We start from the raw sequence: 27,541 nt of genomic DNA, 5'->3' as shown, positions 1-27,541 counted from the left end.
GCTGGAGTATAATAAGTTCTTTAAAGCAATGGCTAAAGATGATGTATGTGATTACATGATCTTGCTGATGCTGGGAACACTGGTTAAGACATCAAAATCCATAATTGTGAAATATGACGACATTCATGGAAACAAAAGGAAAGTTTTGTTGACTACATGCAAATTTATCTGTACAGATTGAAGGCCTAACAGATACAAAAGGTGTCACTGGATATCTACGGTGTGTATCTTTCAATGTGTCATGCGAACACAAGCAAATGCCACATATATGATAAATGGTTTCACACCTTGCTTTCAATATCGTATGTTGCCGGTGTGAAAAGTGACATCACATACGTCTGAAGTTAGGACTCTATTAAAGTTGAGCGATTTGACCTTAAATGTTATTAGGCTTCGATGTCAAAATGTTCAATTATAATAACTCAATATTGCGTGCATGAGTGTCTGAGGTTGCACATCTTTTTATACAGCTAAAAACATTCATATTAGTACATATTAGTACTCAGTACTTTATCGGTATCGGTGCTACTTTATAAAAGGCAGAAGTATCGATAAGCTCTGACGTTACCGGTTCTGCTATCTGTACTGGAGAATCATTGCTGAATAAACATTATTCACAGTAGCATAATTTAACTGACCAAGTTTTCTAATTTACGATATTTGATATTCATCTGCACGATTGGCAGTGTCACATGAGAAATGCTCGTGTTTCCGGCGAGTTCGTCAAGTGTAAAAGTCAAGCGCACACGTATAACTCGCGACACAGACTCGCCCGCACACAGCTCATAAACTTGCGAAGTGAACCAAACAGGTTGCATTTCCAAAGTGGACATCGACATTGTTCGTTGCAACAAACGCAACAAGTTGTTTTCTTGTGCAAGCGGAAATGCAATCAATCTGGCTTAACTGCAGGAAGACAAATCAAAAGTTTTTGACTGCCTAGCTACTAACTGTAACGTTACATCATCCTTCGTTATGCCAGCAATCAATCACCTAAATTAGTATAATATTAATAGTTAAATAAACCCACACATTCAGTTACAATGAAAAATGTATTTTTTGCAGTAGTCTAAATAAATATTAAACATTAAAACTGCTTTTACATCAGCTGTATTTACAAATATAGCCTATGAGTAGCCTAATAATAAACTATGATTAATAAATTATAAAACACAGCTTATTTTTACATTAAGATGCTCCAAAACTTTTTAAAAAACACTGTTAACTGATTTATTTGAATGCGTTAATGAAAAAATCATAAACATTATCTCATTTAACCGCATTTTGCAACTCAAAGAGGGTATTTTCAACTGCAGGGAGCACAATAAACCAAGAAAGATCCCGACTTCTGGCAGAAAAGACAGACATGTTGATTTTTCTCCTGAAGAACGGTTAAACAGAGTCATTCTCCTTCAAACCATTGTACATTCTTTTACAGGAAAAAAATGATTTATTTGTTTTACAATTATTTGTTTTGATTTATTTTACATTAAAAATGTAATAATGTAATAAAATGTGTTGTTAATTTTTCATTAAAAAAAGTACCGATAAGAAAACCGTTAAAGTACCGAATCGTTAAGTGGTATCGATAAAAGTAGTAATACCATTAAAACCTTAACGATACCCATCCCTAGATGAGAGTAATGCTGTGTTCACACCAGACGCGGAACGAGCAGATAAATTGCGCTATTCGTGCGTAAATTGCCGCGTGAACATTTGAGTTTACTTGCTTAATTCGCGCATCAAACCCTGATTCATTCGCGCGTCAAATCTGCTTCATTCGCGTGTCAAATTCACTTCAAAACACACGGGATCGCATGATGGGCAGGGCTTCTGTTTGCCCGGTGACTCTAGCTTCGTTGCTAAATGGCTAACATGGATTTTATGAAGAAAATAACAGTCAAAACAACGCTTTTATTTCAGTAATAAGGAAGATTTCAGGTCTAAAACATACAGGATATTGTTTCAGTAAAATGACCCCTTATATATCAAAAGCTGTAGTAAATGTAGATTTCTCAGTTCATGACCTCTTTAAATCACCTAACCTTACCTAGAGGCCCTTTAGCCTCCTGCCAGACTTTTTTTTTTTAACACTGGCTGAGAAACAAAAATAGTTGGGCTTGTCATCCAGAATCTGCGTGATCTGTCTCAAAGGAGACACCAGCTGTGATATTTCCTCAATGAGAAACCCATTCTGACACATTCCCCAAGACAGCAGGTGTGTCTCCCTCTGTCTGTCTGAAATCCAGCACGCTGATGATACTCATACGCATCCTGACAGAGAGAGAGCGGCTCTGACAGGAAATGCCCTGCAGATGAAAGGGGAATGAGGCGACAAACACTACAGGCCCCGGCGAACAGCGACACTCCTGTCATGTTTCATTTGTAATGTGCCACTCATTAGCATTTGCATCATCATTAGATGATCATGAGACGGCATTTCAGGCCATTCTGCTGTCCTTTTGAGAGCCAGTATGCGTTCATAAGGTCACATCTGAAGTTGAGCAACAGGTCGTAATACCTAGTGAAGACTTAAACTATCTTTTGGTGTCAAAAAGGATACCTATGCAACACTTACCGACACGCACCTGCTGTGGAACTCAAAACAAGAGGTCACACTTTACAATAAGGCTTCATTAGTTAATGTTAGTTATTACTTGCCTGTCTGGAATCCTCGAGTCTAATTACCTTGCAACATTTCAAGGTATGTTATTCCGTGATAACAACTGCTAAATAACTGCTAATTCATATCATCTTGACTGTCCGTGAATATGTTTACATCCACATTGTCTGAAAACTTAGTTCTAATTGGTCAGTTGCGACATTACAATTTGTTATTCCAAGATAACAACCGCTAAATAACTGTTAACTTCGAATCATCTTGACTGTCAGTGAGTACGTTTACATCCACATAGTCTGGAATACTCGATTTTGATTGGTCAGTTGCGCCATTCTAAGATATGTTATTCCTCAATAACAACTGCTAAATAACCACTAACTTCGAATCATCTTGACCGTCAGTGAATACGTTTACATCCACATTATCTGGAATACTCTATTCTGATTGGTCAGTTCCATGTCATTCCAAGGTTTGTTGTTCCAAGACACTAACCGCTAACTTCAAATTATCTTTACCGTATGCCAATGTTTTCATCCACATTGTCTGTGATAACTTGATTCTGATTGATCGTCATTTCAGTTGCGTCATTCCAAGGTATGCTATTCCGAGATAACTGCTAAATAACTGCTAACTTCGAATCATCTTGACCGTCAGTGTGTATGTTTACGTCCATATACTTACATTTACATTGTGTGGAATACACGATTCTGATTGGTCAGTTGCGTCATTCCAAGGTATCTTATTCCGAGATAACAACCGTTTAATAACTGCTGACTTCAAATTATCTTGACTGTCAGTGAATACGTTTACATCTATATTGTCTGGAATAACTTGATTCTGATTGGTCAGTTGCATCATTCCAAGGTATGTTATTCCGAGATACCAACCGCTAAATAACCGCTAACTTCAAATCATCTTGACCATCAGTAAATGTGTTTACATCCATATACTTGCATCCACATTCAAAAAAAGATCCATGAAAAACTCTGTAAGCTTGACGAATTATGTTTGTTATTGCAATTTTGTGATGGTACAAACATTACAATGTCTGTTAAAAGACTTTATCTCTGGCTATTGATGTTTTCCCTTAAATGCACATTAAGGGCAATATACTGTATTTAATAGGGATGTAACGGTATCAGAATTTCACGGTACGGTAATACCTCGGTATGAATGTCACGGTACGGTATTTATTGAATCATTTACAGGAAAAAACAAAACTTATGAAAATACTCCAAAAAAGTGCCAAAAGTGTCAATGACATACAAATTAGCCATCTATCTGTAAGCTTTTGAAACAGGAACTTCAATTTTAATAACAAAAAATTATTAAACCATGTAAAAAAATAAAGTTTCAATTTAGTATTGTTGAAAACTCATCACATTCAACATTTAATCACACTCAGCCCATCTACCCATGAGAGCTCTGCTAGTCGGACTTCTCATCAAGCATCTCCCGCTGGATCTAATCTCACTATATTTATTAAACGGGATATTTCATTTATCTTGTTGTCTTTATCTAACGACATATTGCCTGACTTTGGGCATTGGAATCTATTACTTGTTCTCAGGTAACGTGTTTTGGCTGAGCGCAAAGATAAGTTAATGATTAATGTAACCAATTCTGTATACTGACTGATCGCTTGCCTTCATTTCCTATAATGTATAAACTTATTGTATGTTATACTTTTAAAATGGCCATTATCGATTCTTAAAACTGATACTCAGCAAAAGAGAGGGGATGTTTCGTATTTTCACTGAAATTGAAAGGAGGCAGTGTTTTTATCGGCTCCGTTTTGTTATAAATATCCACACAGTGAAATTGACGCTCATCTTATGCAGCACGACGCCTCAACATGTCTGCTGTCTAAGTTGCTAATATTAAAATGAAAATAGGCAGTTCCTTAAATCATGTTTACATTTTATTGTTGAGAAAGTGAAACAACGAAGCCAGGGTGATGTGAATGAAGTTAAAGTACACTGTTCCCTTTGAAGATTTACCCGTGTCCTCGGTATAATCTGCTTTTCCATATCAAACTGAGAAGAAGAGACTGCAGCCTTGATCAAACTTGCGGAGTCTGAACTTAAGCAGGTCGCACACCAGAAGCGCCGCTCGGCGCCGCGACACGGCGCGTACATGACAGTTTAAAGTATCGCACACCAGACGCGCACATTCGAATGATATTTAACATGAAACTAATCAGATGGCGCTCTGTGGCGCGGCTGAAAAATGAACTGCGTCCTGAGCCGTCACCGGGCGCCGCCGACTTGCGGCGCCGGTGTGTGTATCCTGATAGAAACCTATGATTAGAATTCTAAAATACATGGCGCTGCGTGGCGCTGCGCGCCGCCGAGCGCCGCTTCTGGTGTGCGACCTGCTTTAGAGTTTTCCAGCTCTTTTCATCCCCGCTTCTAGCAGCACACTCCATTTCCGCATTACTGGATCTGTAGCGACAACAGACCGCAAGGGATGATGGTCAAGCATGGGCTGATGGCAATTGTAGTTTTCGCTACATCCCGTTCGCTTCATTCGCCTGAGCAAATTTTCTCAGAAGACCTATAGTTTTACCGAGTCATGCGACTTCGGTAATATCGAAAAAAAATAATATTGCGGTATGACGGTATTTACAATACCGTTACATCCCTAGTATTTAAGAAGTCATTTGAAATGATGCGCGATTTTAAAAAGTGAGTCTCATCATTTATTATCAGACAATACCGTTCCTGTAACATTAAGTATTGCCTTTAGAATTCAAATTTCAAATTTAGGTTTTTAGCCATATTGACAGCTATACAACGTACATAGAAAATGCGCAATGCTCTTTTTTTGTCTCGACAGCATTTTATCGTATGGTTAAAAGCTGAAGCTCAAACCGCCATGATTGGCACCCAGGCGCTTTCAGCTTTGGTGACTCACCATTTCTGTGAGCACCAGCATACACTAGCTAGCTCTGAAAACGCCAGTCTGTAAAGTTTCCACTGCATATGCTGTTAGCAGCAGAAAAACAGTGGGCAAAGGCTTGAATGTTTCATCTAAGTGTCCATATGTCGCAATACTGCGCTCATGGTGCGTCCTGATGCTCTAGGTTAGCGAAGGGAGACAACCATATGTGAGCTGCACTGCACAACTTAGCTAAACTTCACTCACTATTAGTAACTGTACAGCACTTTCAGACTCTCAGGCTGGAAAAATTAGACATGCATCCTGTTGTTAATGACAGTTTGAAACCTGATTATGTGAAAAAAACAGGTACTTTCTTTTAAATGCGCACATGTATTAATCATATTAGGACATTAAAAAAAATAAAATGATTTGAAGTTCCAAAAGTAGGATGCAGGATGCGTAGTTGCAAAACAAGACGATTAGGCATTGATAAAGCGAGCAATGGCTTCCTACAGTTGAAACCAGAAGTTTACATGCACTGTATAAAAAGGCACAAACCATTTTAAAAAATTGTCAGATTTTAATGTGACTAAACTGTTTCTCTTTTAGGTAAGTTAGGATGATCACATTTGTTTCTGTTTTGCTTAATAGCAGAATGATAAGAGAGAAATGTTTTGAGAACTTGTTATAACTTTTGCTGAAAGTCAAGTTTACATACAATAAGATTATTCTGCCTTTGAAAAAGCTCAGATGATGATGTCAAGGTTTTGAAAGATTCTGATTGGCTAATTGACAACATTTGAGTTAATTGGAGGCACAACTGTAGAATAGTATTGAAGGAAAAGCTCAAACACACTGCTTCCTTGTGTGACAACATGGGAAAATCAACAAGCCAGAATCAACAACAAAGCCAGATTACAATTAGCTAAATTACACTGGGGAAAAAGACAAATTTATGTGGTCTGATGGAGCTAAGATTGAACTGTTTGGCCATAATGACCAGTGTTTCATTTGGAGGACAAAAGGGAAAGCTTACAAGCCTAGGAACACCATCCCGACTGTGAAGTATGGGGGCGGCAGCATCATGTTGTGTAGCTGTTTTGCTGCAGGAGGGACTGGTCCACTTCACAGCATAGATGGCATCATGAAGACAGAACATTATGTAGAAATACTGAAGCAACATCTCAAGACATCAGCCAGGAAATTAAAACTTGGCCACAAATGGCTCTTCCAAACAGACCATGACCCTAAGCATACTGCCAAATTAGTTAAAATGTGCTTTAAGGACAACAGAGTGAATGTTTTGGAGAGGCCATCAAAAAGCCCTGATCTCAATCCTATAGAAAATTTGTCTGCAGAGTTGAAAAAGCTTGTGCGAGCAAGGCAGCCTACAAATCTGACTCAGTTACAGCAATTCTGTCAGGAGGAATAGGCCAAAATTCATTCAAACTATTGTGAGAAGCTTGTAGAAAGAGACCCAAACCATCTAACCAAAGTTATAAAGTTTAAAAGCAAAGCTTAAAAAATACCAAGGAAATGTGTGTAAACTTTTGACTGTCAAGAAATGAATCTGGCATTTAGCAAATGTAAATCATTTAGGTAATCCTAACAGACCTAAAATAGTAAACGTTTAGTATGATTTACCATCTGACATTTTTTTGAAATGTTACTGTTCCTTTTTTTTTAAGAGTGTATGTAAACTTCTGGTTTCAACTGTATATTCAATTTCTATTGAGAGATATTATGTTTTTATTTTCTATTGGTCTTACACAATCATATGATGCGATTTCGCATGTCCGAGGTTATTGAGCTTGAACTTTGTAATGCAGAAACATGCAAAACCTGTCACACAAGCTTGTGCTTCCGGTCTGTTGCATTCACCTGCATATGAATAGAAGTCTATGGGGCGAAATGTGTAGTGTGGCCACGGCTTAAGAGAGTGAATGAGTAAGTGGAGTGAGTGAATGAGCGAGTAAGGGAGAGAGTAAGTTAGCAAGCGAGTGCATGAGCCAGTAAGGAGTGAGTGATCGAGTAAGTGAGTGAGTTAGTGAGTGAGTGAGTGAGTGAGCAAGTGAATAAACAAGTAAGCAAGTGCGTGAGGGAGTGAGTGAGTGTAGTCCAGCATGACTCATGTATGCACTACTGTATGTGCTCAGCATGAATGAACATAAACGCAGGCGGTGTGAAGGTGTGCAAGTGTGTGTGTGTGTGTCTGGTCTTTAGGAGGTCTTCAGCTCCTGCCAGGAGAAGCGCAGAGCTCATTCATCTTACAGTCCCAGAGCAGCAGAGCATTCACTCCCACTGACAGCACAACAGCCTCTCTGTCTCTCATGCGGGACTCAATCAACACACACACACTGCACTGTACGCCACTCATTACAACCAACAGCTGTCTCTACTGCCCACACACACACACACACACACACACACACACACACACACACACACACACACACATCTGCATGAACAGCACTCAGATGCACTGCAGTTTCCTGTCAGACGTCTCATTCATTAAGCTTTCGGTGTGTTTCCAAGTCAAACTTTGTGTGTTAGTTGTTGCTCATTCTGAAGACAGTGTGTGTGTTTGCTCACCGCCGGAACACCAGGGCAGTGTGGGTGGTTTTCAGGGCATTGTTATTTTGGTGCCAAGTGTTTTCTAGCATGTTGCTGTGTGGTTGGATTTTTCAAGTTTCTATGATGTTGATGGATTGTTGCAAGATTTTCAGGGCCTTAATGTTTTGTAATAATTATTTTTTTAATAAATTCCTGGCATTCAAATAGGATCCAAATCACTCCCATTTTCAGGCCCACCGCAATGTGACGTAGGAGTGCAGTTTCCCCGCCCACCTAATTGATTGACAGCCTTGTATTAATGCTTATAATCATACCCACAAGACAGGGCGTGTGCAAACCAACCGGGATTAAAAGATCTGTTGAGCGTTCTGTGATCACCAGTCATCATCAAATGTGATCAAGAATGAGTTTTACAAGTTTAAAACGTTTTTAAAACCGTGCATGTTGGTAATGAATTACAGCGATTTTACCGTCTTTACTTCACCAGAGCCACATGTCAGTACAAAAGAAGAAGCTTCAACCTCAGGCCCCGTTTACACTAATGCGCTTTCGTTTTAAGTTTTGCTACGGTTACACCATCCGTCCACACTACGCCGGAGTTCTCGAGCGCCGAAAACGTAGCGTTTCGAAAACGCTGAAGAGGTCATTTTCATTCTGAAACGCTGCTGCTCTGTCTCAGTGTGGATGAGGAAAAACGGAGACATCTGAAAACGGAGGCGGGGCTGCTGAGATTCGATACCTGATTGGGGGTTTTGTGTCATTGCGTATCCTTCCCTCATTCGTCAAGCCCCTATCACATGACTATAACACATGGCTTTAACGTTACCGGAAGACAGCAGACCAGCCTTCACTTTAAACAACAACATGGACACAGAAATGGAAGCGCTGCTTGCACTATTGTCTGTTTTAGGTGCCATTGTGCAGTTATTCATTTGTTATGTTTAGTAACAACTCAACCTCGTCGTCTGTCCACAAAAATACCTCTCTTGTTTTCTTTGCCATCGTGTTTATTGTTCAACCGGCGTTTGTTGACTGACAATAACCAAATGCCGAGCAAGACGCATGCTTTCTGTTTATACTAGAACGTGCATGCCCAGAGTGCGCGAATGGTCACGTGATATACGTTTTTGGTGGCGTAGTGTGGACGGAGATATGTTCAGTAATGCTAGGTGAAACGCTAGTGTGGATGCGGATCGTTTTTGATCTAAAACATCGTTTTAAAACTAAAACGCACTAGTGTAAACGGGGCCTCAGTTTGTGAACTTTACAAAAGGAAGCAGATCTCGCGTAACCTTTGTGAGAAATACTACAGTAAGAACTTTCCCAATGATTATTTGATGTATTTGTTATGGAGTTAATTCGAACCTCAAGTCACACACAATGTCGTAACAAAGTTCACGCACACAGCGGACACACACACACACGTTTAACTTTGCACTGTTTTAGCATGGCAAATGTGACTGGATACACATTATTATCCACTCCTGTATGGATATCCGTTATGCTCATGTATAAATTTAACCTGATTTAACGTCCACAAACTTTAATTGAAGCTTCTTCTTTTATAATTGTACTGACATGTGGCTCTGGTGATGTAAATATGTCAAAATCGCTGTAATTCATTACCAACATACACGGTTTTAAAAACGTTTTAAACTTGTAAAACTCATTCTTGATCACATTTGATGATGACTGATGATCACAGAGAGCTCAACAGATCTTTTAATCCCAGTTACTTTGGACACGTCCTGTCTTGTGGATATAATTATATGCATTAATACACGGCTGTCAATCAATTCGTTGGGCGGGGAAACTGCACTCCTACGTCACGTTGCAATGGGCCTCAAAATTGCAGAGATTTGATATTATTTTAACATCAGGAAATAAAAATAGAGACTTATTGTCTTTATATCTCACCAATATGACTGTGGACACACTATAACCACACACAGTATACCTGCAAACAGCTTACAAAAGATTATTTTCATCATAGGTGCCCTTTAAGATCTACAAGACATTCATTCAGTGAATTCAAGACTTTGTAAGGCCTAAATTTGAAACTTAGCAGGCTTTAAGGCACCCCACTATGGCCTAATGGCCGAATAACCATCTCGGTATTCGTATTAATTTAACAGCCAGTCGTCAAGCATACCTTACATAATATAGACTGCACTATATTGTGTGTAACAATGGCTTCAAGCTGTGACTATATTGACTCTGCAGCACATTATTGCTCAGACATGAGTCCAGCGAGTAATGAATGAGCTGAATGAATGGTGTGTGTGTGTGCCGGTGAAGGACAGTAATTGAGTTCGCGCGGCGGGGCTGACAGTGTGCTACGCCGCTAATCTCATTACGCTGATTGTCTATTTGAGAGCATTACGCCGGATCTGACGGAATTATACATGTTAGGCTTGGACATAATGAGCGGCGTGTAATCCTCCGTAATCAAAAGACTGCAGCGCCGCCTTAACCAGCCATAACTACCAGCACACAACCCATTTAAACGCCACCAAAACACCGCTCACGCTGCAGCTGCTGACGGGAAATAAAAACCAAACGCTGCCAGACGGTAAAGGGCTCGCTTTAACACAGTTTAGAGGAGATGTATGGGAATAAAATGAAAGTTAAGTGTGAAATGAGTGTGTGTTGAGGTGCTTGTGTAATTACTGGACATGCACTGCCATCTGGTGGAGCACATGGATAATGTATTATTTGTAAAGTGTCATTTAAATGAATGTCTGGGATGAACTTTGATGGATGACAAATTATTGCTTAATTTGGGCTTTTTTGAATATTAATTTATTTTGGATAGCAATGCAAAAATATATACTTATCTGACAAAACCTATAGCAACAGCCACCCACAATATCAATATTGTTTACCAATATTTACTGGTAATATTATTAAGAATTTATATTTTACCAATAAAACAAACACTATTTTTAAGATTTTTTTTCATGTTATTATTTTTTGTTTATATTTTAGTTCATATAATTTAGTATTTATAAGTTTTTATAATTATTAAATATTTTTTATTTAATACATTAACAATAAAAAAATATTATTGCTATTACTATTTCTACGATTATTATTGTTGTTGTTATTATTATTATTACTACTACTACTACTACTACTATTTATATTATTGTTATTATTATTGTTGTTGTTGGTATTATTATACGTTGTAGTAATTTATAAAATTAATAAAGAACAATTAAAAAAATAAAAATTTTATATTTAAAATGTTATAATAATAATAATAATAATAATAATAATAATAACAACAACATTGTAATAATTATTAAAATTAATACATTAACAATTAACAAAAGAAATATGTATTTTTCATTTAAAAATATTGTAATAATAAAATATAAAAATAGTAATAATAGTAGTAATTTAGCTTTTAATTCATTATTTGTTTTAATTCATACATTTTTTTTCATTTTTTGTTAAGTTTGCAAATGTTATATTTCACAAATATTTTCAATATTATTCACAACATTTTAATAAATATTCCAATATTTTATTTCACAAAAATGATCTGAGCAATTTTAATTACTATAACGGCGCCGATATGCATCACCCAAAACATATTTCTAATCACCATCATGACAAACGTATCATATTTTGCTTAATTTGTATAAATGTGCTACAGACAACAATAAATATAAAAATGATCTAAAATTACTATTCTGTTGATGCATTTTAATTTTTAAAACTAATTTTAGTAATCAAAAAGCTTGTAAAAAACGTCATAAAATGTATCAATTAACAGATATTTATTACAACTTTTTTATTATTATGGTAATAATAATACATAATATAATATATACAAAATTTTAAAATAATATTTTAGGATGCATTGATTTTTTATCACATTGTGTTTGGCGTTGTAATTTTAATATCTTAATTCATTCATTTTTTTTAAAGTATGTTTAAATAATAAAATCATAACACTTTAAGAACTGAAAATGTTATTAAAATATGACTATGGAAAACATTTTGAAAAAATATTCATAACTTTATCTATGGTCTAATACAAAAATATGTATTTATTTAATAAATATATAATATTTATTAAAATATAATAATAATATTTATTATTGTTGTTGTTATTATATTATTATGTCATATTAAAAAATATTATACCATATTATTTCTATAAAAAGCACTTTAATTTACTCTAATATTAATATTTTACAAGCATACAGTAATTTAAAGTGACACCAAATGTTCATTTTGGCAGGTTGTTTATATGTCGACGGTCAATAAGATGATGTGACTCACTCGGTGTGGCCCTGGAAGACATTGACTGAGTGGATGGAGGGATCTCTGAAGTCCCACAGGCGGAAGGTGGTGTCTCTGGATGAAGTGACCACCAGACGCTGAGTCGGATGAGTGCAGCAGTGGGTCAACTCCTGATCGTGACCTGCAAACACACACAAACAGGTAATGGTGAGGGTTAGAGCTGGGGTAGAGGTTGATACAATACAACTGAGTTGTAGTTGAGGGTTTAACAAATAATAAACAAGGCAACTTTATTTATATTGCACATTTCACACACAATGGTAATTCAAAGTGGTTTACATGAACAAGAATAAAAGAAACGAGTATAAGAAATAAAAAACAACAAATATTAAAAACTGGTGGCTCAGTGGTCGCCTCACAGCAAGATCACTGGTTTGAGTCCCGGCTGGGTCAGTTAGAATTTCTGTGTGAAGTTTGCATGTTCTCCCCATGTTGGCATGGGTTTCCTCTGGGTGCTCCGGTTTCCCCCACAGTTCAAACACATACGCTATAGGGGAATTGGTGAACTAAAATGTGTGTATGAGTGTGTATGGGTGTTACAGCTGGAAGGACATACACTGTGTAAAACATATGCTGGAATAGTTGGTGGTTCATTCCACTGTGGCGACCCCTGATAAATAAGGGACTAAGCCAAAGAAAAATGAATGAATGAATTAAAATATCCATAATAACTCTCCTTAAACACATTAGTAAATGTTGATTTATTTCTCCTCATGTTCACCTGTCAGGGTGTGCACCAGCTCCGAGGTCTCCACATCGTACAGGTTTGCGGCTCTGTCCCAGGACGCAGTGACCACCTGCTTTCCTCCCACCAGCCAATCAGCGGCGATCACCACGCCTTGGTGGCTCTTCAAGGTGGTTGTGGCCACGCGGATGGTGGGGCATTCATTGGGTCCATCAGCGTCGCCGTCTGCCTCGTCTTTATCAGAGAAATCCACGTCATCGTCCAGCGAGGCCTGAGTCGCACAGGAAATGACAAGAGCAAATGTTTGAGGTAATTTGATTTCATTACCATTTCAGCATCTCCAGCTGTTATTATGACCAGAAAAACTGATCAAATTGACAAACATTTCATAAAAAATAAAACACTTTTCTATAATTAAAGGGTTTACAGTGCACAGGATAAATGAGTACACCCTTTACAGATCTCGCTTTTACATTCATATTATTTTCTATAGGATGCTTCACAATATTATACATATGGTTCTGTGGGTGGGTGAAGCAGTGGCGCAGTAGGTAGTGCTGTCGCCTCACAGCAAGAAGGTCGCTGGTTCCAGCCTCGGCTCAGTAGGCGTTTCTGTGTGGAGTTTGCATGTTCTGCCTGCGTTCGTGTGGGTTTCCTCCGGGTGCTCCGGTTTCCCCCACAGTCCAAAGATATGTGGTACAGGTGAATTGGGTAGGCTAAATTTTCCGTAGTGTATGAGTGTGTGTGGATGTTTCCCAGGAATGGGTTGCGGCTGGAAGGGCATCCACTGCGTAAAAACTTGCTGGATAAGTTGGCGGTTCATTCCGCTGTGGCGACCCCGGATTTATAAAGGGACTAAGCCGACAAGAAAATGAATGAATGGTTCTGTGGGTCTCGTCTATCAAATCTGAGATTCTGTATTGGATTTAGGTCAGATGATTGGCTGGGCCATTCTACAGCTTGATTTTCTTTCTCTGAAAGCATTTGAAAGTCTACTTGGTTATGGATCATTGTTTTGCTGAAATGTCCACCCTGGTTTCATCTCCATCATCCTGCTAATGTAGATGTTGGACTGAAGCAGCTGATATTCATTTACACTGAGGAAAAGCAGAGGGTTACTGAAGAACTACTGAGAGATTTCAGCTGCTGTCTGGGCTTTCCATGCATTTCCACACCTCCCTTCATGTGTTCAATACTTTTTACCTGTTTCGTTTTATTACACAGAACATTTTAGTATTACTAAATTGTATATTTATTATTACTAATATTACACTTACTGTTAACTAATTAGTTTGTGTGTACTGCGTTTGTGTGTACTGTATGCATTTGTGTACGCATCTGTCTGCCTTTGTGTGTATGTTTGTCTGTACACGTGTGTCATATGCGTCTAAGTGTATCTGTCTGCGTCTGCATGCGCGTGTGTGTACGCATGTCTCTGTGGGTGTTTGTGTGTGCGTGTGTGTTTAATACTCACGCTGATGTCTGCTGGAGGCTGTGGAAGTGGCAGTTGTACCATGTAACGCCAGATGTGAGCCGTCTGGTCCCCGGACGCTGTCAGGAACAGACAAAACAAACACAGAGGCAACATTAGCAAAAAGAAAAAAGCACAGCCATTGATCAAATCACATTTAAAAGCATCTGGGAAATACAAATCTATATGAAAGAGAGAAACATCTCAGTCTTAATGCAGTACAGCCCTCAGTCATGAAATAACTCCTCATTAGCAGCATCATGAGAGATCAGCAGACAATCACACACAGTTGAAGGCAATATTAAAAGCTCTCTTGTGAAATTGTAATATGTTTTTAAATCTATCCCGAGCACCGTTCAACACAGCAAAGGCATTTTCACAATATTTTTATAACATTTGTTATTATTATTTATTCATTTATTTCACTTCGGCTTAGTCCCTTTATTCATTAGGGGTCGCCACAGTGGAATGAACCGCCAACTTATCCAGCATGTTTTACACAGCTGATGCCTTTTCAGCCGCAACCCAGTACTGGGAAACACCCATACACTCGCATTCACACTCGTACACTACGGCCGACTAGATTTCTTGCGGTGCGGAGATAAATTTCCGAAAGAAGCGCAGGAGCGGTCGGTAACTGGTTTAATTTTGTACAGAAGCTCGCGGTCTAACAATATCACTCCTGACTCCTGAGCGAGCAAGCACGCGTATGTATGTATGTGTGTGAATGAGACAGCCTGATGCTGCGCTTAGCTTGTTTCTTGCTGTGTGTGTGTGTGTGTGTGTGTGTGTGTGTGTGTGTGTGTGTGTGTATATGAAAGAGAGAGCTTTGTGCTGTGTGTGTGTTTATGCGTGAATGCGTGAATGAGAGAAAGAGCGTGATGCTGTCTGTGTGTGTGTCACTTGCTTGGTGCTTGTGTGTGTGTTATAGTTTGTTATAGGCTGTCTGGACTCTGTATAGCTGGGGGGTTTTCGCTTTTGTTCTCCCCCTCGTCCGTTAGCGAAAATGGGCGCAACGGGTAGAAAACGGGGCGGGTTGGGCAGAGGGACAACAAATGCTAAATATAAGCGGGAGCGGTCGGGTTAGGGCTAAAACCTGGCGGGAGCGGGATTCAAAATTTAGTGCTGCGCAGATCTCTAGTTTGGACTGTGGGGAACACCAGAGCACCTGAAGAACACGGGGAGAACATGCAAACTCCACGCAGAAATGGCAACTGAGCTTGGATTTAAACCAGCGAAATTATAGAAATTAAGTTGCATTTATTTTTAAAAATATTTTAAAAATCTTAATTTAAAATTCAGACAATTGAGATTTTTCTGAATTAAAAATCCGACATTTTTATTTCATTAGATTTAAGCATATTCTTCTCCTTCAATTTTAACCATTTACAGATAGACAGACGAATATTACTGATCTGTGATATAAATGAAATAGGCGTTCTTTACAATCCAGTTGCTGGATTATATATTCTATACTGTGGAAATTGTTATTGTCAATTGATCATTTTAATAAAAATACATATTGATTCGTTTTTCACCAACATATATTAATAAACAAGACACAGAAATATAAGACATTGTGTAAAAAAAAGCAAACCATTAAAAAGTTTTTGTGTATACCTGTAAGCGCCATCTGCTCTGTGGGATGGAACTTAATGGAGTTCACTGCAAAAACAGACCGTAAACATTCACTGTACACAACAATCACCAATCCTACAGCTCGTAAAACCCTGAAAATAATCACTTTCAAATGCAGGTTCACAAAATTAACACTTTTGTAAAGTGTTAAAGGCAGAAATGTTGACAGTCTGTGTACTGGTGAAAAGTTTCATACCTGATCCAGCGTGACCAGCGTATTTTAGTAGACACTTCCCGGTCTCAATACTCCACAGCATAGAGCAGTGATCTGAAGAGAAAAATAATAATAAATCACATACAGAGAGAGCTTAGCGCTCATCTGTGCTTTAGCTTAAATGTAATCATGATCACAGTTCAGGAAAAATAAAATAATATTCTATAATGCTACTGAAATTAATATAAACACTTAAATATATATTTATATACAGTTAAAGTCAGAATTATTAGTCCCCTTTTGAATTTTTTTAATATTTCCCAAATGATGTTTAACAGAGCAAGGAAATTTTCACAGTATGTTTGATAATATTTATTCTTCTGGAGAAAGTCTTATTTGTTTTATTTCGGCTAGAATAAAAGCAGTTTTTAATTTTTTAAACACCATTTTAGGGACAAAATTATTAGCCTCTTTAAGCTATATATTTTTTCAATAGTCTACAGCACAAATCATCGTTATAGAATAACTTGCCTAATTACCCTAACCTGCCTAGTTAACCTAATTAACCTAGTTAAGCCTTTAAATGTCCCTTTAAGCTGTGTAGAAGTGTCTTGAAAAATATCTAGTCGAATATTATTTACTGTCATCATGGCAAAAATAAAGTAAATCAGTTATTAGAGATGAGTTATTAAAATTATTATGTTTAGAAATGTGTTGAAAACATCTGCTCTCCGTTAAACAGAAATTAAGGAAAAAAAATAAACAGAAGGGGTGATAATTCGGACTTCAACTGTACACACACATTTACACAAGTAAATAAATAGAATCAATAGTAGGCTAAAACAATCTGGAAATCTGCGATGTGGGTCTACCAATGATTCAATTGTCGAAGAATATCCACAAAATCGATGGAAATACCGCCAATTGGAGCTCTGACAGCTTTTAACTGGTTTTAAATGACTAAAAAACAAATATAAGTGCAACATATGGATCATAAGTGCCCACTATTGACAGTTTGGAATCATTTCTTGGTTTCGTTAGTTGATCAAATATCCGTACCCTGAAACAGGTGGAAATATGACTGGATTGTGTTGCATTTCTATGGAGAGCACAGTAACAATTTTATTTATTTGGCTCGCCAGTTCTCCACTGTGACTGAAACACTATCGATAGGGACATTACACAAGTAGACACAATAGAAATCTCAAATTATCAAAGTAAAAAAATACCAGCAGAAGCAGTGCCCAGAACTAGCGGTTGAACCCGAGTCACAGCCAAATCCCATATCCCGTCCCGGTGTCCCACATACTCCTTGACCAGCTGACACACTGCGCGCGATGTGGTTGCTTTGAAACTGGACACAATCTGAGGGATGGAAACCAGAGTGAGCGTATGATCAGAGCTTCTCACACACACACACACACACACACAGAGCGACACAGTAAGCAGCGCAGAAGCATGGGGGAAATACTCAAACCATACATGACTGGAACATCTCTACACTCATGTGGTTACACTGCTGGATTGTATGAACACACGGCATTCAGTCATACAGTCTCTCGAACAAGATCCAAGGTCTTGGAGAGCATAGTCAATACTTCTTGAATAGGATCGTTTAAAAGTAAAACACCCGAACACACAAAATAATACACCACTATAGCAAACAAATACAGTTGAAATGTTTAAAAGCTGTCAAGAAAGATGCGTGAAAATGTAAGGATTGAATCTAAAATAAATAAGTAAATAAATAAATAAAAGGAAAAAGGGAGATGTTACAAAAAGTAGATAATGCCATTTAAAGGGATAGTTCACACAAAATTGAAAATTGCATCATTTACACACAAGAAGATATTTTGAAAAATGTTAGCTACCATTGACTTCTGTAGTGTGTGTTTTTCCTACTATGGAAGTCAATAGTTACAGGTTTTAAGCTTTCTTTAAAATATGGACACAAAAGAAGACTTATACAATTCTGGAACGACTTGAAAATAGTGCGTACATCTCAGTTTTTGTGTGAACTATCCCTTTAAATCAGTGTTTCTCAACCAGGTTTCTGGAGAACAACCAACACTGCATGTTTTGTATGTCTCCTTGATCTGTTACACCCATCACAGGTCTTTTAGTCTCTGCTAATAAGCCGATGATCTGAATCGGGCGTGTTTAGTTAAAGAGCCCATATTATACATGAAATAAGGTCATATCTTGGTTGTAAGGGTCTCCAACAACAGTCTAATATGCATGCAAGGTCAAAAAACACTTTCATGGTCTTATAATCTGCATTTATTTTTATCTAATTATCCCAGCGACTCCTGTATGAATCGTCCAGTGATTCATTTGTTCCCAAACCCCTCCTTAGCGCGGAGCTAATCTGCGCTGATTGGACCGATGACAGTCTGTCGCGATTGGTCGACTGCCTTCAGTCAGAGAGGGAAATGGCCAATAGCTAATCAGCAATTTAAAAAGTAATCACAGTTCATACACGCTCGATAGTGTAGGCGTGGACTTTAGCTGCCACACTATGGCGAGTGGATAGTGCCACGGATAACCGAACGAAGGAGACAGTCGTGTACTCGCCATACCACACACACACAAAAACACACACACACCTCCGGATGACAACGCTCCCGCTTCAGCCCGCACCCGCCAGGTTTTAGCCTGAGAACCCGCTCCGTTTTCTGCCCGCCGCGCCCGGTCCCGCTAGAGCGGAGAACACAACCAAATATCACCCAGTATACAGTCCAGACAGCCAAGCTGTCTGTATACACACAGCACAAAGTACACAAAGCTCGTTCGTTCGTTCGCTCTCTCTCTCGCTCTCTCTCTCTCTCTCTCGCTCTCTCTCTCTCTCTCTCTCCCCGCGCCAGATTTCTGCGGCGCGGGAATACATTTCCGAATAAATCGCGGGAGCAGAACTCTAGCACGGAGCTCCAACAAACAAACAGCACGCGTCGCGTTTTTAACGTGACTTTGCACGCGATAAGATAATATATCCAGTTAACCTGATACAGTACACGCGGTTACAAGTAACAAATCACAACTAAATACATTTGCAAGCTAGAGTAAACGAGGCAACAACTTTAACCGCACGTACTTACACTTGAGAAATGTAGGAAGAAACCCATCCTGACGTCCATCAGTTACTCTTTACTGATCCTTCCTTTAACAAACTCAGATGAAGTATTCTTTGTAGCATGTAGCTTCCAGAAGTTTCCAACTGCTTGGTTATAATGCTGATGTTTCATCTTTGGGTAGAGACTCAATATATCCATCTGCAGTGTGACTTCAATCGACCGGCATGTTTGTGTGCGTGTGTTTGTGGGTGTGCGTGTGTTTGTGGGTGTGTGTGTGTGTGTGTCTGGGTTACTGCGTCAGAGGGCGGGGCCTCAGGTTTGAAATCTCCCGGGTTTGCGCGTGCACGTGAAAAACTTTGTTTCGTTCGTACGTCATGGCGAAACACCTAATGAGTCGGTATCACGGCGACTCGTTTGAAGCACTATGATTCGACTCTTTTATAGATGAATCAACAGTTTTAAACACTGTATTCTTACAGATTTAAGCCTTAGCTGGATACTTCACTTCACTTAGAGCTGTGTTACACACTACATGGAGGGGAATTTTCAAAAACCCATAATATGGGCTCTTTAAGGAGACATGGAAAATGTGCAGAGCTGGTGGTCCTCTAGGAACATGGTTGAGAAACACTGCTTTAAACAAAAAATATATATCATTTACATTGAATAAGTTGATTAAATGACATTTAAATTGCTGAAATCACAGACTTTACATAAAACTCATTTAAAATACACTGAAAGATCTCCGATAAGAACATTTGAATTACAGAAAAGATCTTCTGAGGTACAACGACCTCTTCTGAATAATTGTTATGCACTAATATAAATCCATGTATTAGTTACTATTAAAGTGGTCCAAATATTGTGCAAACTGAATTCAGAAGTGTAGATTTTGCTAAATGTTATTCATTTTTTTATGTTTACCTTATGCTTAGCAGATGTGCATGCATTTGATAAAATACTGTGGAAACAATAACATATATATTTACAATTTTTATTTGATGTCATATACGACAATATTATTAAAATGTCAAATGTTTGGGTGTAAGTAAATCAAAACTTAAAAAATAAATGAGAAAGATTATTAGTTTAAAATTGTTCAATACACTACCTGACAAAAGTCTTGTCGCTTATCAAAGTTTTGTAAACAACAAATAATAACTTAACTTCTAGTTGATCATTTGGCATCAGAAGTGGCTTATATGAAAGGCAAAGGCCTCTAGATTACGCTTATTTGACCAGAATAAAATCTGATCATGGCTTTATTATTAATGATTTCATTAGGACAGTACGGTCTGACTTTGCTTAGATAAAAGTCTTGTCACTGAACAGAAATAATGTCCAGTATAGAATATAAAGTCCTGCTGCAGTGGAGACAGAATGAATATTGTGTCTGACTCCATCATGAGCTTGGAGGACTGCATCCGTACATCTCTGACATGACTCAAATCACTGATTAATAAAGTCATCTGGAATGGCAAAGAAAGCCTTCCTGCAGGACTCCCAGAGTTCAAGACTCTTTGGATTCATCTTCAATGCCTCCTCCATCATCTTACCCCAGACATGCTCAGTAATGTTTATGTCTGGCCAATCCCGAAGAACCTTGACCTTATTTGCTTTTTTATTATTATTTGTTGCTCTTACAACTGGGATGGACGAAAAGACTTTTGTCAGGTAGTGTAGATGCTGATTTGGTGTCTCGTGTAACATGTATTATCCATTAAATAAGATAGAATCAGTTACTGCAATGCAGTTTATATTGAAATAAAAATCAATAATTGCTGAATATTTTCCAGAAACATTTTTTAAAGCAATAATTTAAAACAAAACATATTTCGAAACATTATAAATCTCTTTAATTTAATGCCCAATGGCTCAAATATTGAGTATTTTGCATATATTGGAACATTTTGCATATAATTTGGTATCAAGATATTTAACAGGGTGAATATTTAAAATAAAAATCATAGTTTTTATAATTTGCTTTTATCGTTTAGAGTTGATCAAACTGTAAGTTTCACATTACTATAGTAGTATACCATATACCATAGTAAAATACCATATATTAGTCTTTATTTGCTACATTTAATGATGAGAAACAACATATATTGTTGCATAAACACATATTTAATAGTAAAAAAAATGCTGTAATATTTAGGGATGCACAAAATATCAGTGATGATTGAGCACTTTTTATATTGTTAATGTAATTTTAATATAATATAATGTCTTCAAAGCTTAAACCGACTGCAAACCAGTATCTTTATTCCAGTAATAAAGTTTTGAGAATACTGTTTTATTTAAATACTGTTGTAATCCATCATACTGATGTTTTATAAATCATGAACTCTATAATTCATCGGCCAATGTCTTTATCAGTGCATCCCTAACAATATCTGTAAAAGGCAATGCTCAGAATAAAGAAGTATTGATGTAGATTGTTCTAACGTTCACAGGAAGCAAATGACTTCAAGAAAGCGATGGACTCAAGGAAGGAATGCAAGCATGTCAATATGCAGCCTAACTACTCAGAAGCACAGCTGAGCTCCAAATGTCACTGAAGGTAAGAGCAAACACAGCAAGCACATCGAGCCCTGTGAAAATGCTCTTTAATATTACAAAACAATATCCCGTAGTAAATGACCAAGCTCAATAAAACATGTTCAAAGACAATCATGAAATGCCTTGAACTTACAATAACTAGAAAAGTAGTTTGAAATCAAGTCCCTGAGGTTTTTCTATAGTAACTACATAAGTACTGCGTGTGTTTTGCAATTTTATGATTTAATTGTAACCTAAAGTTTGCTAAAAATCAATGATAGTTTCTGTTGAGGAAAGTTACTTAAATATTCTCTGAGATCCATAAAATGTTGATTTGTTTTAAAGATCACGCAACCTCATGTCATCCTAAAACCTCAAAACTCTGAAACCTACATTAGGATCTTTATAATGATACATTTTTTAAGGTTTCCGTTGGAAAGTCCAGGTAACCAAAACTTGAGTTCCAACAAATTTAAAGGGCATCACGTCTTCGATGAGCAAACAAAATCTTGTGACTATGTGCAGGTTAGTGTATACTCCATCAGCTGTTTTCGTTTCGGTCAGATTTGTGATTTGACTCTTTGGCGCCATCTTGTGACTGAATAATACGCAGGTTAGTGTATACTTCTTCAGCTGTTTTTGTTTTCTGTCAGCTTTGCATTTTTGACCATTTGGTGCCATCTTCCGACCAAATAATCCGGATATTAGTACATACTCCACCAACTGTTTTCGTTTCTGTCAACTTTGCGGTTTGACTGTTTAGCTCCATCTTGCGACTAAATAATGCGCAGGTTAGTGTATACTCCATTAACTGTTTTCGTTTCTGTCAGATTTGCGGTTTGATTGTTTATCACCATTTTACGTCTGAATCGTAGGTTAGTGTATACTCCATCAGCTGTTTTCGTCTTTTTGTCAGATTTGCAGTTTTGACCATTTGCCGCCATCTGGCGACTAAATGCGCAGGTTAGTGTATGATCCATCAGCTGCGTTTCTGTCAGCTTTTTTTTTGACTGTTGGGTGCCATCTTGTGACTGAATAATGCACAGGTTAATGTATATTCCATTAGCATTTTTTGTTTCTGTCAGCTTTGTGTTTTTGACCATTTGGTGCCATATTGAAACCGAATAATGAGCAGGTCAGTGTATACTCCATCAGCTGTTTTCGTTACTCTAAGCTTTGTGTTTTCGACTGGCACCATCTTGTGTCTGAATAACGTGCAGGTCAGTGTATTCTCCTTCAGCCTTTTTCGTTTCGTCAGATTTGCGGTGTGACTTTTTGGCACCGTCTTGTGTCTGAATAATGCGCAGGTTAATGTATACTCCATCAGTTGTTCTTGTTTGTCAGCTTTGCGTTGACTGTTTGGTGTCATCTTGTGTCTGAATAATGCAGGGGTTAGTGTATACTCCATCAGCTGTTTTCATTTCTGTCAGAACAACCTCCAGACTGTACTTTATCCCAAACTTAACATTTTCAATATAGTTTATGGTATAAGAAAAGCAGACTAAAGTAGGTGTACATTTAGATTTAAAAATACACTAAAAACAAATGAGAGCATTTTCAACACCGACTAAACAAACATCATCTACTGTTCACTTGAATGTGGTTTAGCCGTTGTGCTTTTGTCTTCTGTCATGTCTACCGTTTTGAAGGGAAGGGGTTGAATGAGGGATACCACATTACAGAACTACTCAGCAGGGGGATCAAGGTTATAAAGTGTCAATTTAATTACAAACAGAGTTAAAGATCTTTTCGTTTTGGTTTACAGTCAGTTTGTTAGAACCAAAATGTCACCAAAAGGACACGGATTCAATTGAGTCAGATCTACTATCTATCTAAGCCAGAATATGGTATAAAAAATAAAAATAAAAAGGTTGTTAGATTTACACAACCGTTCCTGTTTCTCTTCCTGCCAGCAAATCTGACCCACATTGACACCACCAAAATATTTGGCCATGGCATTTTTTTGTTTTATTATTGGTCACAAAACATGTAATAGTTTATTATTTTTACAGAAGAACTTGCACATTCTGATTCATAACAAAGCTCAGTTTATTCACTTTGCTCTGGCCAAATGCTTGAATGAAGTAAGATTTGCTGTCTAAGAAGAAAAAAACGATTTCCAAGCCAAGCCAACAGTTCAAAAAATCCTTAAGCGATATTTCTTGATGCTCACCATTGATCATAACAAAGCCAAAGTCTTACTGTCTATGTTAATGTAGTCTAATGCTGCATTAGTGTTAAGAGGTTGGCAAGTAAGCAGATTGGTGGCTTGTTTCAGGCACATGATTATTGGGTTATGACCCCCAACTGTTGGATAGTTCATGCGTTTTGGCACACTGAGGATTAATTACCCATGAGTCTCCACCCCATAACTCCCAGTTCCCCACATTGAAGTTGCGAGGTCCACCTACTTTCCCCGGGAAAGAATTTGAGCGCTACATCAGTGAAACCGGGAGAAAAGAAAAATTGTAATCCATGAGGATCAAACCGTTACAAATCTGAATCAGCACCAATCAGCTCTAAATTCAAGAGTCTACAAGCAAACTGGTGCTTTGTTTTAATAATAGGCCAAGTCTTGAAAATTACTGCAATAACATCAGCTTTTTAATTGCCTTACTGTGTTTGATTACAAACAGCCATTTGGGTTTAATGGGTGCATCAGGGGTGTAAACATTTTATAAGGGAACTATAAAACTAAAACAGTAACTAAAAGGAGAAATAAGCAAATAATAACCAAACCAAGTAGTGCAGTTATTATTATTTTAAGTCTTTCATTTTGTACTGAATTCAACCTTTCAGTAAAACTCTTTACTCTATATTCTGAATAATTTTGCATCATACAAATGTATAACCAAAAAGTTGGGGATAAAGGAAAGTGTACTTTCTTTTTTGGATATAATATAATATAATATAATATAATATAATATAATATAATATAATATAATATAATATAATATAATATAATATAGTATATGTGAAAAATAAATAATATATATTTACAATTGCTTACCCCACAATATAAAACATGTATTTAAATATCATTATAAACAGTCATGTGATAAAATTAGGCCACCCTATGAAAGCCTGGGTATTTGTTTTAAGACTTATTCAAATAGCTGTGTATTGATTTACTAGTAATGTGCATCTGTTGTGATATACTTGTCTGCGATTTGAGCCATTTTAAGTTTGATTAAACGTGAGGTATCCTAACTTTTTCCTCAGTTAGAATATGCAGTTTTGTAGAATTACATTTACAGACGGTCTTGAAAAGTTTTTTTTCAGTTTTAATTGTTTAGTAGTAATGCTTTAATCATTTTGCATTCTTAAAATTGAGATTAAATAACCATATTTATATATATTAAAAAAATAAAATAAAAAATTACAAAATACCCAGGCTTTCATGGGTGTCCTAATTTATTTCACATGACTGTGTATAATAAAATATAATATAATGCATGTTTAAAAATACATAATATCTGAAGATTCTCAAGAATTGGATTTTGTACTACATTCAATATTTTTATTCAATTAATTCCATAAATAATTCTGAATTGTTTTATATTATACAAATTTATAACCACATAAATGCTCATGAATTCTATTCCGGATAATTAAGACAAGTATAATAATATAATGTAATGTAATATAATAAAATATAGTATAACATAATATATATAATATAATTTAATGTAATATAATAAAATATAGTATAACATAATATATATAATATAATTAATATAATGTAATGTAATATAATAAAATATAGTATAACATAATATATATAATATAATTAATATAATATAATGTAATGTAATATAATAAAATATAATATATAAAATAATGTAATATTACAAAATATATTATTATGTAATGTTATAAAATATAATGTTTATATATATATATATATATATATATATATATATATATATATATATATATATATATATATATATATATATATATATATATATATATAATATTTCTTTTTCTTAATAGTTAAGAACATACTGTTCAATGTCATTCATTTTTATATCTGAAAAAAATGGCTCTCATTTTTACCATGATTTACATGAAAATATGTGTACTATAATAGTCTATATACTGTAAGGCATATATTATTAAAACAACACCAGGGTGAGAATAATAACTAAATGTTCACTTTTATGTGAACCATCTCTTTAATTGTGGAAATTGAATGAAGGAATGCCATTTACAAAACTGCAACCCATCCTGTGATTCAGTACACATCATGATATTGCATTGATATTTTGGTATTGTGACTCTTCTACAGCTCGTTTAACTATGACGAATCTACTTGTTAAGCAGCAAAATTCTCTAAGCCGGCTGCAAAGAAAGGGACTTTGCACTGAGATACAGAAGTCTAGAGATTAGTGATGTTACAGAGAGAAATATTCTGAGCTCGGCCCACAATAAGAGTTTAATCTAGAGCAAAAAATATGCGAGAGAAACCCGTATAGATACAGCCATACCTTGCTAGTGGAGGCCTTGTATGTCGTCTTCAACTTTTGGGACAGTTGACTTGTGCTGTGACTAGCTGTGTAGAAGAAATCATGAAGGACGATGAGGGAAACACAAATATATGCATTCTGTTTATTAATATTATTATTATAAGTAGTAGTAGTAGTAGTAGCAGCGGCATTAGTAGTAGTAATAGTAGTAGTATTAGTAGTCTGTTGTCTTCAGTTAAAAGGGGTAGTTCACAAAGGGGTAGTACTGAAAATCCTGTCATTCTGTCTCGCCCTTGACTCATTTTAAACATTTATGAGTTTATTTCTTCTGTTGAATGCAAAAGAAAATGTTTTGAAAAATGCTGAAAACCAGTAACCATTGACTTCAATAGTAGAAAAACAAATACTATGGAAGTCTATGGTTACAGGTTTTCAGATTTCTACAAAATACCTTCTTTTGTGATCAACAGAATAAAGACACTCATGAATGTTTGAAACGAGTGAGCAAATGGTGAATATTGTTTCATTTGTGGGTGAACTATGCTTTTAAGTACGTCTACATTACACTCGAGTTGAAAACAAAACAAACCTCGCTTTTTGAACATAGCCATTGTTAAGCATAACCGAAAAGGGGCTCAAATCTAATCAGTAGAAAATCAGTAAATTTTTTAGGAGATTAAATGGCGGTATGATTATATTCTTCTGTTAGTAATGGGAACTGATGAAACACCCAAACCCCTAACCTAGAAGAGTGTGAAACAATTATCAATGAATATCAAGCCACAAGTACTTAAATAAACAGACCTGAAGTCAAACAGTGACCGTTTATGAATTTATTCAGCTCATCTCCCAGTCTGTTATTTAAAAATGCCTCCCAGTTATCAACAGGTTTCTTATTTGATTATTATTTTTATTACAATTACTGATCGAAATGGAGACAAATATATTACTGGGATTAATTAAGTAGTTCTTGTGTTTCATTTCAACGTGAATGTGATGATACAGAATTAAAGAAAGGATAAACTACATAGGGTTGCCTAAAATAATGTTAGCTTTGTTTTAAATGCAAATACACCTCCAGAATAAACGCTGACAATAAGCAGCAAATCAAATATTATGAT

The 27,541-nt window shown here is 36.6% G+C and overlaps 2 protein-coding genes across 12 annotated transcripts in view; one reads left to right on the top strand and one right to left on the bottom strand.

Annotated features, from left to right (window-relative positions):
* The window catches only part of wdr37 (WD repeat domain 37), a 52,021-nt gene that overhangs the window by 7,204 nt on the left and 17,276 nt on the right, over positions 1-27,541 (bottom strand). For 4 of the 8 annotated variants that reach the window (XM_073940437.1, XM_009297244.5, XM_073940438.1 and 1 more), the window contains 8 exons: positions 26,442-26,506; positions 24,303-24,386; positions 17,569-17,704; positions 16,382-16,453; positions 16,168-16,212; positions 14,551-14,627; positions 13,113-13,347; positions 12,371-12,512 (listed from right to left, as the gene is read on the bottom strand). In XM_073940437.1, coding sequence (XP_073796538.1) covers positions 12,371-12,512; positions 13,113-13,347; positions 14,551-14,627; positions 16,168-16,212; positions 16,382-16,453; positions 17,569-17,704; positions 24,303-24,386; positions 26,442-26,506 — 856 coding nt within the window. 8 annotated transcript variants of the gene reach the window in all.
* nck1b (NCK adaptor protein 1b) overlaps positions 13,120-27,541 on the top strand; it is a 165,297-nt gene continuing 150,875 nt past the window's right edge. For all 4 annotated transcript variants that reach the window (XM_073941382.1, XM_073941386.1, XM_073941384.1 and 1 more), the window contains exons 1-2: positions 13,120-13,385; positions 21,867-21,973. The gene's annotated coding sequence lies outside the window, so the exon portion shown is untranslated. The remainder of the gene's footprint in view (positions 13,386-21,866; positions 21,974-27,541) is intronic.

Source organism: Danio rerio, chromosome 24 (genome assembly GCF_049306965.1).
Source record: "Danio rerio strain Tuebingen ecotype United States chromosome 24, GRCz12tu, whole genome shotgun sequence".
NCBI lineage: Eukaryota > Metazoa > Chordata > Actinopteri > Cypriniformes > Danionidae > Danio > Danio rerio.
The sequence above is the reverse complement of the archived record's forward strand: the minus strand, read 5'-3'. Positions and strand labels throughout refer to the sequence as shown.